The sequence below is a fragment of the Eriocheir sinensis genome, unplaced genomic scaffold (genome assembly GCF_024679095.1).
Source record: "Eriocheir sinensis breed Jianghai 21 unplaced genomic scaffold, ASM2467909v1 Scaffold1180, whole genome shotgun sequence".
NCBI lineage: Eukaryota > Metazoa > Arthropoda > Malacostraca > Decapoda > Varunidae > Eriocheir > Eriocheir sinensis.
Window position 1 is genome coordinate 33,619 of NW_026110497.1, and position 16,145 is coordinate 49,763.

General features: G+C 41.1%; 1 protein-coding gene across 1 annotated transcript in view; it reads right to left on the bottom strand.

Moving 5' to 3' along the window:
- Positions 1–16,145, bottom strand: part of LOC126989462 (ankyrin-2-like) — a 71,453-nt gene that overhangs the window by 2,672 nt on the left and 52,636 nt on the right. Inside the window, exon 4 of the mRNA XM_050848046.1 lies at positions 3,922–4,274. Coding sequence (XP_050704003.1) covers positions 3,922–4,274 — 353 coding nt within the window. The remainder of the gene's footprint in view (positions 1–3,921; positions 4,275–16,145) is intronic.

Genomic DNA, 16,145 nt, shown 5'->3' on the forward strand with positions numbered 1-16,145 from the left:
TGTCGGCAGCCATTTTGTCTTCTCTTTATTAATTTTACTTCCTAGCAGTCCTGTTCTAAAAGTACTGTGAGAAAGGATTGGCTGACTGAAAGGTTTAATGCATTCATTCACGTACACAATTAGTATTCAGAAAGGCAATGGAGAAAGTATATGGTAAAATAACATCTTTGCCAGTGGGTCCCCTCGTTCATTCAGTGGTAGGGTGGGTAGAACTGTTAATTTGAGCACCGAGTACCGGTACAGAAACTTCCAAGGTACTGTTAAGACTGCACCATTACCAGCCTGGTACTGCAGAGTATTTTTTTTCCTAATGACGTCTGATGAAAATTCTTATTAAATTTTCCATGAAAAACTCTCTCTCTCTCTCTCTCTCTCTGTGTGTAAAGATGTGTTTGTTGGTCTCTCTCTCAAACAAAAACTCTCTCCACATATAAGAATGTGCGTTATGAATTTATCTCTCTACTAGAACTTCTCCTCTCTCTGACTATGCACATTTATATTAACTCTTTCTCAGAGTGAGAGTGTACTCTGTTGGGGCACCTCTCTCTCAGGGGCCTCTTCGTTTTTCACTCTTGGATTCCATTTTTATGAGCAGTGACCCCTGTGTGGGCTGTGTGGGGAACTTCCTCTCAACATAAAAAAGAAAATGTAGATAAGTAAGTCTGGCTGCACTCAAACTTTCCCTTTCACCAGCATTCTAGTGGCTGGAGAATAGCTAGCAAGGTCAGTGGTCCTTCTGTAATCACGAGTAACTCCTCACACCAGTGAGTCCTGCTCTGTGTTCCTGGCCACTCAGCTGTCAGGCCTAGCCCAGGGAAGTTGAAATCCTGGAGTCTTTCCCTAATTACACTCAGGACTCAAGCAGGTGAGGGGACAGGATTACAAGGGAGTCAAGGACACATGGGGTCTTTGAGCTTCTATGTAAATGTCTCAGATTCTCACACACCAGCACCAGCAGTGGACATCTCTCACTGAGTTGTGTTGTGTCTCTCTGCCCTCTCTCTCTCTCTTTCTGCCTCAGACCCTCATCTCTCTCTCTCTCTCTCTCTCTATTAGTGGATGTCTCTCACTGAGTTGTGTCTCTGGCCCTCTCTCTCTCTCTGTCTCAGACCTCTCACTCTCTCTCTCTAGCACCAGCAAGTGGATGTCAGGACACAGGGGTGTGTGTGTTCTCACTTGGCTGTCCTCACTCCCAGCACGGCTGTTATACCACTTCCTGGAATGTATAGAGGGGTGTACACAAGTCATGACTACCAAACTCCCTTATACAAAGTTTATATATGCTGAAAATCTGTTCACTATAGCAACATATATATATATGTGCCATATACAACATGGGTTATACTGGAGTGTGGTTACAGAACTATACTATATATATATATATATATACAGACTATATATAGACTATGGCTCAACAAAGATGCCGTGGCTAGTGTATGCTAATTTCAAGTGAAGACTTAGTCTGCCACTTCATTCAGTGCCACAGATTAACACTATCACTCAGTGATATCCTCTCCAGGCATTAACTAAAAGACAGACTCCACGAGATTTTACCTGTGAGAGAAGAGAAGTGTGACAGGTGTGCGATTTACCTATTATTGGTACTGGTATACCGAGGGCCTGAGTCTGGAAGCTCACCGGTACCTGTACCATATCTCTTGTCAGCTTTTCCGGTGCTTATTTTATGGTACACTGCCGCTTTAACACTGTCTGGGACGAGCCGTGAGGTCTTAGTCCATTCCATGTATCCACTCCTGTATGGAAAATCTTGGAACTGTCTTTGAAGGATTTGCACCAACAAGTCGACCTTTATAATTTCTTACTCTGACCATTTAGCTTGCCGTGGGAGGCCTCCCTTCCATCGTCGATGTGTCAGTGTGTGTGTGCAAATGTTTTACCTAGAATTGTAGTTTAACCCAGGAAGCCTGAGCTTTACGCTGGTATGGTGCAGCCTCCATGTATTTGTCCCAGGTTTTTAACCAGACAGTTGTGCTTTCCTGCTTTACTGTCATCATCCTGGAGTCTGTTCGCAAACCTATCGTTTCTGCTTTGTGCAGCTATATTTTTTGTCTCTGCCGAGCCTGAAGCATCTTCCTTCTTCCCCAATTTTTTACTGTGTCCTCGCGAACATGTCGTTTCTCAGTTTCTTCCTTCTCTTTTGTAACTCATTAGGGTCTACTTCTTCCATTTTATTCAATAATCTATAAATTTGTATTAGGTCTCCTGTGTCTTCTTTGTTCCAGTGTGTAGTGTAGTGTGTGTGTTTGTTAAGCTTTGCTTCAAATTAGGGTAACAAACCCCTCTGTTCTGGATGACCAGTTGTTCCGTTAACCATCCTTTGTAGATTTCTTTCTAGGATTTACGTGTGTATCTTCTTATGGGGAGAACACACAGTTTCATAAATTTAATTTGACGTTCTGATGATCTATAGTGGTTATTATCTTTTCATTTATCCCTTATCCATGTAGTGGAATGCTAGGAAATTCCTATGTCTTACCATTCTATACGTATCACCGAATAACTGTTACATGACTCTCTGACTGTTGTTGATTATCTTGTACTTATCACTCCCAGATGACTGTGTCTCTTCTTGAACATATAATATAATCCATCTCCCATTCTATAGCTGATTCATTTTGGTCTCTCCCTTCCTCTTGGTGCCGACATTACTCGCATTAGTGATATTTCTTCTAAATTGAACTCCATCTCCATTTCTTCTCAGTCGCAAGCTTATTTAGTCCTCCACAAAATTTTGGTGCCTGTTTCATTGATGTAATCCGGGGGTAAAGGCGACATCACGTCGGGCTGTTTTTTTCCTCAAAAGGTGAATATAATCTCATTCAAAGTTTTAGAGGTAAATGTACTGGCACTTTCGGCTCTTGAACATGATCACGCCAGTGTGCTTGTATTCATTTTTAATTGTGGGATATTTCTTCGATATAAAATCTTTTTTCTACGTCGATTTAGAAAAATAAATCAATTTTAAGGCTACATTTTTCATACACCAATTTGGAAATTGGACAGATAATAAGAGTATCCATTATGTATCTGGATTTTAAAATCTATTTTGTTCACCTAAACTACGCATAGACGTTTCATGTATGTAACCAATGTGCTGATTTTAAAAGGAAATTATAATCAATACATGTCGAGGAGTCTTACACTGAGGATATGTGATCCTCTTGCTTTCAGTGCCTCCGCTTGGTGGGCAGCGTTGAAAGTGACTAGCGTGGGCACGAGGGTTAAGCGGAAAACAACTCCTCATTATTCTCATGCTGCTGCCGTTGTCAAAATTAATAACAACGTATATGATAATTTTTTTCTTGTTTGCACTTATTACTAGTACACGTAATTCTTTTGATAAAATGCAAATGAATGATTGGTCAGTATACCTTGCACAAAACAGAAAATCCTGAAAATGAAAAACAAACAAACATGTTAAATAGTACACCTAGACTAAATTTATACCAGATTTGTTGATGTCACCCCTTTACCTGCGGAGTTCGCCTCATATGTCTCAGTAATTGTCTACACTGCGCTGAAATCAGGACGGTGCTGACACCTGCAAGGCGGACGGAAACTAGGAAAATTATTGGTGTAATACCCGATCCGTTGATGTACAAAGCTCCTAGCTACCTCTTTAATTCTCAATGATCAATTCTCGCAACCTTTATCACTGTTCATCATCTAGACTCTTAATTAAGTAACTATTCCATCCAGTTCTACATTCTGTCCCTTTCAAAAGTCCCTTGCCGTCTATTTTTCCAGCTTCCATAAAGTCAGTGCTCACAAGTAACTATCATGTATCTTGAGGTTGGTTTTACGTGTTTAAATAACGCTTGGCCCAAATCAGTAAATGGCTCTGGGACAGGCCGTGAGGTCTTGAAGGTTATTGGATTTCTTATCTCTAAATCTTGGTACCTGTCACATTGAAGAGGATTTGCACCGACGTCGAGCAGCATCGCGACGCAGGAAGCCTTGCCGTGGGAGGCGGCCTCGTGGAGAGCGGTGGTGTCGCAAATGTTGTCGAGAATCTCATCAACCGGGAAGCGGCCCACCTGCACCACCAGGTACGCGAGCTGCAGGAGGCCTTTCCTGACAGACAGCTTCAGGACGCTGCATCCGACATCAAGCTGGAGCCGTTCATGGCCCTCGTGGCTTTCGTACAGCTCCTTCTGCAGGTGCTGAGCCTGAAGCACCTCCTTCTTCCCGCGCTCCGACTTCTCGCGAATATTCAAATCCTCCAGCAACGACTTTTCCTTTTTGTACTGATACTGTAGGGTGAGAGATCGACCGGTTAGTGACTGTACGTGTGTGTGTGTGTGTGTGTGTGTGTGTGTGTGTGTGTGTGTGTGTGTGTGTGCCGTGCTTCCAGGTACAGGGTAACAACTCTGTTTTAGGGTAATTTCAGTTTATTTGATTTTAAAAAAATCATGTTTTAGAGTAATGGGACTTGGTGTGTATATTGATAATGATGGGACAAATAAATGTAGAAATAAAAGTGACGTTCTGATGATCCCCAGCAGTGAGGTACAGTCCATTTACCGGCAAAGGCGCGAAGCTAGGAAATTCCAGGTGTCCGACAACGCCACCCCACGATGAATACCTCGCAATAACTGGTAGAAAATATTGAAATAACTACATGACTGTCATGGGGCATTATGACTGTGTTCATCAGTAACATATGTAAAGATAATCCAAATCGGGAAAGAAAGAATGACTGATACAGGGCTTCCCAAACTTTGAAGTGCCATTACTCGCAAGTGTGATTTTCTAAATAAGATATTCGTAAAGAATCCTAAATAAAACATATTTACGTGGAACTTGGTGTGTTCATTGATACTAAGGGGACACATAAACGTCGAGGCTGTTTTTTTCACAAAGGTGAATATAATGTCATATTGGGAGGAGGTAAATGTGCAAAACTGGCATATCGGCGTGACGTCCTGACACGCCATGTCTTGCACCCAGGACAGTTCATGACGTGTGGGGAATTTTTCGAAAAAAAAACAATCTCTACGTCGATTTAGATAACATGTCGGCTACATATTCACATGCATCAACACGTTTCTTAATGACAGATAAAAAGGCCGGTAGAGCATTTTAAATATATTTATCTGCATGACGTCATGTATGTAAAACATTTATATGCCTATACAATAATGGAAATCATATTCCAAACATGTCCTGGAAATCTTACCTCTTAAATGTGAATACTCTTGTTTTTTTTGTTTTTTTTCGTCCTCAGTTAAGTGGTGGGCACGTGCCTTTCATAAAATATTATTATTTTTTTTAAACGGAATTAATAATAATAATGATAATTATTATAAATTATTATCATTATTATTATTACCATTATTATTAAAATGCATAAAATGAATGATTAGTTGCTTGTTCGCGTTAACACAAAAAAATAAAGAAAAAGAAAAACAAACAAACGTGAAATACTCCCCCAGAAGAAGAATTTATACCACAGTTTATTCACGCTCTGCGAGTTTCGCCTCGCTGACTTGTCTAGTACGCGAATCGGACGGGTACTGGACAAGGCGGAGGGAGAGGCTAAGAGAGCTGCGGCTGGCCGCCGTTGATGTACAAAGCCTAGCTACCTCTTAATAAATGATCCAGTTCTGGGCCTGGATGATTTACATGATTAAGACATTGAATTCAGAATGTGGAGATCACGTTGATCTTCTGTACCCAAAAGTCCCTTGCCAAATGCTGCACTTGATACATATGATCAGTGCTCACAAAACTATCCTGTTACAAAGAAATGATTACTTATTTACGCCACTTTGCCCATATCACCTACTACAGCTGAACAACGTTTTTTTACACTTATACATACAAAATCATACAGACGGTCAGCTCTGGGTGAGGAGAGATTGGCTAGGCTTGCAAAGCTTTGCATCACCGTGAACTGACCATCGGTGATCTGAGTGAAAATTTTGTTACGGCTGTCATTGATATATTTTCAAAAAAGAAAAAAAAAGAAACTTTATCCTGTAATTTGTACATCACAACACACACACACACACACACACACACACACACACACACACACACACACACACATAGGAGGAGTAGGTAGGAAGACACCTACCGAACGGGCGTGAGCTACTCCCGGTGGGGATATATGGGAAGCGAGGAAGTGCTGAAGCCCTTCAAAGACCCTTCCCATGTCCTCACTAACCGCTTCCCTTTTGTCTCATCAACACCAGAGAGCAGTTCAGCATGCTCTCAAAAGACAGTTCCTCTCTCTTTCTACACCACACTACATTCACACAACACACACACCTTTTCCCAAAATTCAAAACTCAAAATGGCTAACGAAAACACCGCCTCGGAGTCCCCGCCTGGTGGGTGTACCATAAATTCCCCCAGGGAGGACTCCCCTTCTGGCTGCCGACTTGAGAGGTGTCCTTATAACTCCTCGAATCTCCTCTTTATCAATTTCTGCAACATTCGCGGTCTTCGTTCTAATTTTCATTCTGTGGAACACTATCTCTCCTACTCTAAACCTCACCGAAACCCAGGTTTCTGAGGCTACTGACAACAACCTTACTCTGTTCCCTCCTACTCTCTCTATCCTAAATTTCAATTTAAAGCTGAATGTTGCGCCTACGTGCGCAACGACATCACTTGCTCTCGTGCCCACGACCTTGACTTTTCTGAATTTTCCACCATCTGGCTAAGACTTCATTGTCATTCTATTACTAAATACATCTGTGCTGTTTATCTCTCGCCTAACTCTACTAACTATGTAAAATTCTTTGACTATTTGAACTCTAAAGTGGAGCACATCTTGACTCACTCTCCCTTTGCTGAAATCTCCATCTTGGGAGATTTCAATGTTCACCACCAGCTTTGGCTTTCATCCTCTTTCACTGACCAGTCTGGTGAACAAGCCTACAACTTTGCTCTCCTCAACGACCTAGAGCAGTTGGTTCAGCACCCTACTCGTATTCCCGACCGTCTTGGAGACAGGTCCAACATTCTAGACCTCTTCCTTATCTCTAATCCTTCTGCTTACTCTGTCAAACTGTTCTCTCCGTTGGGCTCCTCCGATCATAACCTTATATCTGTATCCTGTCCTATCGCTCATGTACATCCTCTGGACCCATCGAAGAGGCGATGCTTCTGGCATTTTGCTTCAGCTCGGTAGGACGACCTGAGGATGTACTTTTCCGATTTCCCGTGGAATGATTACTGCTTCCAGGAGAGAGACCGCTCAGCGCATCACAGAGGTGATTGTCTCTGGAATGAAGGCATACATTCCACGTACTTTCTCTACTCCTCATGCTAAAAAGCCTTGGTTTAATCACGCTTGTTCTCGTGCTATTAAAGATAGAGAGGCAGCTCACAAAGGTTTCCAGAGCCTTCGAACTCCCGCTAACTTTGATCTTTACATTTTAGCCCGGAATCGTGCCAGATCTATTCTCCGACTTACCAAAACTTCTTTCATTAATAGAAAATGTCAACACCTTGCTTCTTCTAATTCTTCCCGTGACTTCTGGCATCTAACCAAAAATATCTCCTCCAATTTCACTTCTTCCTCTTTCCCTCCTCTCCTTAACCCTGACGGCAGCATTGCCGTCTCATCTGTCTCTAAAGCTGAACTCTTCGCTCAAACTTTCTGTAAGAACTCCACCCTGGACGATTCTGGGCATATTGCCCCTACTCATCCCCCGCTGACTTCTTTATGCCTGTTATTAAGATTCTTCCAAATGATATTTTCTATGCCCTCTCTGGCCTCAACTCTCAGAAGGCTTATGGACCTGATGGAGTGCCTCCTATTGTCCTTAAGAACTGAGCTTCTGTGCTGACACCCTGCCTGGTCAAACTCTTTCGTCTCTGCCTAACAACATCTACCTTTCCTTCCTGCTGGAAGTATGCCTTTGTACAGCCTGTGTCTAAGAAGGGTGACCGCTCCAATCCCTCAAACTACCGCCCAATAGCTTTACTTTCATGTCTATCTAAAGCTTTTGAATCAATCCTTAACCGGAAGATTCAAAGGCACCTTTCCACTTCTAATCTTTTATCTGATCGCCAGTGTGGATTCCACAAGGGGCGATCTACTGGCGATCTTCTTGCTCTCTTAAGTGACTCTTGGTCATCCTCTCTTAGCAGTTTCGGTGAAACTTTCTCTGTTGCGCTAGACATATCGAAAGCCTTCGATAGAGTCTGGCACCAGTCTTTGCTTTCTAAACTGCCCTCTTTCGGATTTCATCCCTCTCTCTGTTCCTTTATCTCCAGTTTCCTTTCCGGCCGTTCTATCTCTGCGGTGGTAGAAGGTCACTGCTCTTCCCCTAAACCTATCAACAGTGGCGTTCCACAGGGGTCTGTCCTATCACCCACTCTCTTCCTGTTATTCATCAATGATCTTCTTTCCATAACAAACTGTCCTGTCCACTCGTACGCCGACGACTCCACTCTGCATTATTCAATTTCTTTCAATAGAAGACCATCATAACAGGAAGTACACGACTCCAGACTGGAGGCTGCAGAACGCTTAACCTCAGACCTTGCTATCATTTCCGATTGGGGCAGAAGGAACCTTGTGTCCTTCAATGCCTCAAAAACTTAATTTCTCCACCTATCAACTCGACGCAATCTTCCAAACACCTATCCCCTATTCTTCGACAACACTCAGCTGTCACCTTCTTCAACACTAAACATCCTCGGTCTATCCTTAATTCAAAATCTCAACTGGAAACTTCACATCTCCTCTCTCGCTAAATCAGCTTCCTCGAGGTTGGGCGTTCTGTATCGTCTCCGCCAGTTCTTCTCCCCCGCGCAGTTGATATCCATATACAGGGGCCTTGTCCGCCCTCGTATGGAGTATGCATCTCACGTGTGGGGAGGCTCCACCCACACAGCTCTTCTGGACAGAGTGGAGTCTAAAGCCCCAAATACACTGCCGAATTTTGGCCACGAACTTGACGCCGAATCAGTTCGTGAAAAAATTCGGCGACCGGTTCGCCGACATGACCAAGATTCTTACAGTTCGTGACCATTCGGCGACATGTCGGCGACATGTCGGCGAATGCTCAAGACAATTCGGGGACAGTTCGGAGACATGTCGCCGACTATTCGGCGTCAATGGCGCCGAGCTCAAAATCTGAAATTTTAACGTTTTTTTTTGTCGGGGAATAACCGGCGACGTCTCCGAATTGTCTTCGCATGTCCCCGAAGTGTCGGCGACATGTCGGGGACAATTCTCCGACAGTGCCAGGATTTCTGACAGCTGATCATCTGATGCCCATGTGGCATATAAAAGCACGGGAATCCGCGCCTACCTCATGGACTACTACAACACCCGGGGAGCAGTGGCCTGGCAGGACAGAATTGTGGGCGAGTAAATACCATGTGTGGTAATATGTGTGGTAATATGTATGATAGTATGTGTAATAAAATGTATAAATGTGACTTGTTTTTGTTCTGCTCTCCTACAAATATTTTAGAATGAATGAATGTTTACGTAATATCAGTAAACAAACCAGTAACTGAAAGAAGAAATAAATCTAAATAACTAAAAATAAAAAAAAGTTAAATAATGGCAAAATAATGATATTAAGAAATAAATAAAGTAATAAATAGTAAATTAATTATAAAATAAATGAAAATGTTAGTTCCGTACCTATTTTATATATTCATGATTCTTCTTGTTTTTCATATTTTCTTGTTTACTATTTATTATTATAGTATTATTTTATTCCGTATATATATATATATATATATATATATATATATATATATATATATATATATATATATATATATATATATATATATATATATATATATATATATATATATATATATATATATATATTGATAGATAGATAGATAGATAGATAGATAGATACAGATATAAATAGATAGATAGATAGATAGATAGATAGATAAAGATAATACATAAATAGATTGATAGATAGATAGACAGACCCCCGTCTACACCTCCCACCGCGACCTTTTTGCCGTGTCGTGATTAATTCGCCGAATATTCGGACACATGTCCCCCAATAGTCTTGGCCATTCGGCGACATGTCGGAGACATGTCCCCAAATAGTCGGCGACATGTCGGCGACAAATTTGCCAATAAAATTTAAATTTCAACGGTCAAAATTCGGCGACAATTCGCCGAACACCGCGAATCGGACGCCGAACTGTCTGCGACAGGTCGGCGACATTTCGGCGACAATTCGGCGTCCATTTTGCATTCGTGCACATTCTGCGAACGGCCGCGAATTTTTCATTCAACATGAAACTTTCGTGGCGGTCGTGACCAACTGTCAAAAGTCGCGCGGTGGACGCAGACATGTCCCCGAACGGCCAAGAACAGGCAAGTAAGATGCCGAACTTGTTCGCGACACAGGATGACTTGCATATTCGCGCACATTCGTGAGCCAAAATTCGGCAGTGTATTTGGGGCTTAAGGCTCTTCGTCTCATCAGCTCTCCTCCTTCAACTGATAGTCTTTTACCTCTTAAATTCCGCCGAAATGTTGCCTCTCTTTCTATATTCTATCGATATTTCCACGCTGACTGCTCTTCTGAACTTGCTAACTGCATGCCTCCCCCCCTCCCGCGGCCCCGCTGCACACGACTTTCTACTCATGCTCATCCCTATACTGTCCAAACCTCTTATGCAAGAATTTACCAGCATCTTCACTCTTTCATCCCTCACGCTGGTAAACTCTGGAACAATCTTCCTTCATCTGTATTTCCTCCTGCCTACGACTTGAACTCTTTCAAAAGGAGGGTATCAGGGCACCTCTCCTCCCGAAATTGACCTTTCTTTCGGCCACCTCTTTTGATTCTTTTTTGGGAGCAGCGATTAGCGGGCTTTTTTTTATTGTTTTCTTTATTTTGTGCCCTTGAGCTGTCTCCTTTGTTGTAAACACACACACACACACACACACACACACACACACACACACACACACACACACACACACACACACACACACACACACCTCTCTCTCTCTCTCTCTCTCTCTCTCTCTCTCTCTCTCTCTCTCTCTCTCTCTCTCTCTCTCTCTCTCTCTCTCTCTCTCTCTCTTGAAATTAATGAAGTTCATGAATTTAAATTTTTGGGAATTCTCATCGATAGTAAATTAAAATGGAAAGAACATCTCGATCTTATAAGATCGAAGGTATCGGTTCTAACAGGCATAGTATATAGAATAATAGACTGTTTAAACGCAAATTGTATTCGGCAAATTTATTTAACATAAATATATCCACACTTTCTGTATTGCTGTGCTGTATGGGGAGGAGCATATAAGACTTACACTGACAGCCTCTTTACCAATAAAAAAAAAAACTGCTACGAATAATGTCTTTTAAAAAACTCTATGAACACACCAATCATATTTTCAGAGATTTAAAACTTCTTAAAGTTCCAGACATAATATATTTACAGAGCTGCTTGTTTGTATACAAATCTTTAAATTCCTGTGATATTGAGCCTGGCTACACTGTAATCACCAACACCACCACTAGAAGACAATGTATTTTACGTGTACCGTTATGTAGAACAACTCACGCCCAGCAAAGTGTCTTGTCAAGAGGAGCCAACATTTGGAATAATTTATCAGAAGAGTTTTTAAATTGTAATAATATAAATGTATTTAAATGTAAACTTACAAAAGCATTGTTTGATAAGTATCAATAATTTTCAGAATATTTCGAAATGTTATATTTTTTTCTATTTTTTTGTGTGAATTACTTAGATTTTTTTTTTGTCCTAACAGTATGAGAAAACTATACTGTGTCCAGTGTAAATAATAGTATATGTAGTGAATAGGTATGCCTATGTATACTTGTATGTGTTTTAACTATAATTTGGGTTGTATTCAATCATGAAATTCTATACATTTTCGGGTGGCCAAACATAGTCCCTTGCTATGTTTATTATATGTAATTAATTTTCAGGTCCTATTTAAAGCTTCGGCTTACATGGACCGAGCCTATCAACAATGTTTATATTATATGCAATTTCTCAAACCTTATGGCCAATAAAGATATCAATATCAATATCTCTCTCTCTCTCTCTCTCTCTCTCTCTCTCTCTCTCTCTCTCTCTCTCTCTCTCTCTCTCTCTCTCTCTCTCTCTCTCTCTCTCTCTCTCTCTCTCTCTATTTATCTATCTATCTATCTATATAACTATCTCTATCTATCTATCTATCTATCTGTCTATCTGTCTATCTGTACAGAGGTTGGCGCGGTACAGAAAAATCAGTAGTTCGGTACTTTTTCCGGAGTAGTGCGGTTGCGGTAGAGCGGTTCCACTTTTGTCTTTCTCAGTGCGGTACGCGGTGTGCGGTACTGCGGTAGCGGTAGTCATTTTTTTTTGTCAATACTGCAACTCTCCGAGGGAGGAGGGAGGGGACAGGGAAGGGGGAAGAGGAGAGATCAGCGTCATGTGAGAGGAGGAAGTGGGGGGTGGGAAGGAAGGAAGGAAGGAAGGAAGGAAGGGTGGTGCGACCTTGAATAACAGCTGCAGTAGCCAGGGAGGAAAGGTAGGGAGGATTTGGGGGAGTGAAGGGGAAGGGGAGGAAGGGAGGAAGGGGAGGAATTCTCCGGCGTTTGAGCGAAAACGAAAAATTACTGATATTGGAAAATCATGAGGGAACAGTGTGATTCAAACTGTCAAGCATATTAAGACAAAACACATCAACTGGTAATAGCGAGACATCGACCGTGGGAAAGCTCTAAGCACTGGCACCTCAGGCCTCAGCGAAGCAACCACGTGGAAGTTTGAATCGATAAGATAATAATAATAATAATAATAATAATAATAATAATAATAATAATAATAATAATAATAATAATAATAATAATAATAATAATAATAATAATAATAATAATAATAATAATAATAATAATAATAATAATAATAATAATAATAATAATAATAATAATAATAATAATAATAATAATAATAATAATAATAATAATAATAAATTATTATTATAATCAAACAATATTGATCTTGGCTACATTGAAAAGACACACAGAGAGAGAGAGAGAGAAGTTACAATGAAGTTAAGAAAAACAGATATAGTATGTTATGCATCAAAGAAAACTTTGTACGGGACATGAGCGGCGATCATGTTAGTGCTTGTACAGTCATCGTCAGGGGCAGTCATGGCGCGCCGCCTTGGGTTGAGTGACGAACAGATTTACTCGAGTTGTTCGCGTTTGGTATTGAGGATATGTATCAACTTATCAGACATGTCTGATGATGATTCAGTAACCAATAAAAACTATGTAAAATCGAGTGAGAGTACCGTCATTTAATATGCACCAACGAGAGGTAATACCAAAATATATAAGATGGGTTTAAAAAAAAAAACTTTGCTAAACCACTTTTTCCATGTTTTTCCATTATCTTACAATTGCTTAGGAATTATTAAGCTCATAAAAAAATGAAAAAATCGGCCGGCGCCACGGACGGGTCCGGGGTTGAAGTAGCCGGCACAGCGCGGGAGAAGACTCGCAGTATAGTAGTTTAGGCTGTATATTTAGTATTTTATTTTGAACAATAACTGAAAAGTCAGAATGATTGAGTCACTGATTCTGATGACTGCTACCAATAGTCTGATTGAGTCCGATTCACTGTAAAAAAAAAAAAAAATCTGTGAGCATGCCGCGCTGCAAAAGTCGTCTTAGACAGTTTTCAAAGTACGACAAAAAAGTACCGCAGGATTTTTTAGTGCGGTCCGCGGTAGTGCGGTATTTTCAGAAATTTTGCGGTAGTGCGGTACTTTTTTGTGATGCGGTACTAACGCACTAAGTACCGCATTTGCCCACTTCTGTATATATATATATATATATATATATATATATATATATATATATATATATATATATATATATATATATATATATATATATATATATATATATATATATATATATATATATATATATATATATATATATATATATATATATATATATATATATATATATATATATATATATATATACAAGGGGTTATGTGGTCCAAGACAGATAATGTGGTTCACATATTGACATTTGTTGGGGAAGCTTTCCTTGCCAAATTTTTGTTTTTATTATTCCCAAGGTGTCTTCTGATAATCGCTGTTACGAATGTAATGTGAGTTGTTTCATTCTAGAAATTTTTTTTATTTTTTTGTTTCAGATGATTTCAGTGATATTTGAGAACTAATTGCTAAGACCTGCAGCTGCCTCAGTTGTCAACCGAGAATATCGAGGTTTCTACACCATATCAAGGTGAGTCATATCACAGTCAGCAGTGTGAGAATGTAAATGCTTAAGTAGGCAAGTTACTAATTATTGTTTCTGTTGGGGCTATGTGGACCACTACCTGGGGCTATGTGGACCACTACCTGGGGTTATGTGGACCAATCATTTTGGGCCATGCAAACCGCTTATCTGGACGCATTCCTTCTTTTTGCAGATGGTGCGTTCATACTAGAGGAAGAGGCCGGATGCTGCTCCCAATTACAGTGAAGAAGACATGGCGAGGGCGATCGTGGCTGTCAATGAGGGAGCCACTTTTGTGCAAGTAGCGAAAACCTACGAGGTCCCCAAGACCACTCTTATCCGTCTCTATAAGGGCAAAATACGGTCCCCTTACAAGTTTGGTCACAAATGTGCTTTGCTACGAAACGAGGAATTTGCAATTGCGCAAAACCTGGCTGCGCTGGGAGATTTTGGCATGGCGTTTGATGGCGAAAAACTTAGGGATTTCGTCAATGAATACCTGGATAGCAAGGCGCGGCAGGTTGATGTCTTCAAGGACAACCGACCAGGTGTTGATTGGTTATCTGGATTCTTGAAGAGGAATAAGAACATACTGACCACCAGGATATGCCAAAACGTTAGTCGTAAGCGGGCAGCAGTTTCGGAGGCCACGGTATCTGATTACTTCAACAATCTGCAAAGAAGCCTGGAAGGAGTTGCACCTGCAAGCATAATCAACTATGATGAAACAAATGAATGACCGACGACCCTAAAGGAAAACTGCAGATTTTCAGACGTGATTGCTAAACATGCAGAACATGGATTATGAATGTTACCGAAGTTCTACATCCATCATGTTTGCTGTTACTTCTGCAAGTGGCTCTAGTCCTGAGCCCTTATATGTTGACCCAATATTAAGCCGAAGCGCTTTCAGCAGTCTTGGATTTGAAGGAGGATTATAGACGCTGTATATAACAGAAGTAAATCAGGATAGTTCGATGCAGAGATACTTCATTGATTGGTTCCACAAAGAATTTGGCACTCAATATTCAGACAATGCCACATGACTTGACCAAAAGTCCTCATTGGTGACAACCTGCATCCCATATGAACCACAAATTGGTACCACTGTGCTTGCAGCAGCATAACATCGAATGGTTTTCCTGCACTCTATTTGCAACACACACAACCTTCTGCAGCCATTAGATGTTGCTGTTTTGGGCCCCTCAAGAGGCACTGGAGAAATGTGCTGACTGTTTGGAAGTTAGATGCAGGAAAAGACACAAACAACCCCCTGCCAAAATGGATCTTTCCACAGCTGCCTACTGCAATAATGGACAGAATGGGTACCCCCTGGGAGCCTTTAGCAAAGGCAGGTTTCAAGGCATGCGGAATTCATCCTACTCAATCAGAACACGTGCTTACAAGATAAGGAGAGGAACCAACCAGCCAACACCAAGAAGATCGTCCGGACTTTGTCAGCCCAACTCTGCTCAGAGTACCTTCAGAGAAGCGGGGAGAGCACCTACAAGAAACACGAGTCGAGGTCGTGGTCGTGGTCGACTTAATATTGGAACCAGGACAGTCAATCACTTTACGAGACTTGGTAAGAAGCTGGTACTTCGAGTTCAGATTGCAACTGAAGGATCCGCCCGCAGCAAGGAAGAGCAAAACAATCAACTGGACTTCTTATCAGACGACTTACTGGAGACAGATGCGCTGAAGAGGAAAGATTTGACAATGTGGAAGAAGAAGCTGATTGATGAAATGGAGGAAGAGATGGATGAAATGGTTGGTGAAATGGAGGAAGAAATGGATGAAGTGGTGGTTGCCAGATTATGTTGTCCTGGTGAAATTCTTGGGAGATGGAACAAAGAAACAGCAATGATGCACTATGTTGGAAAAGTA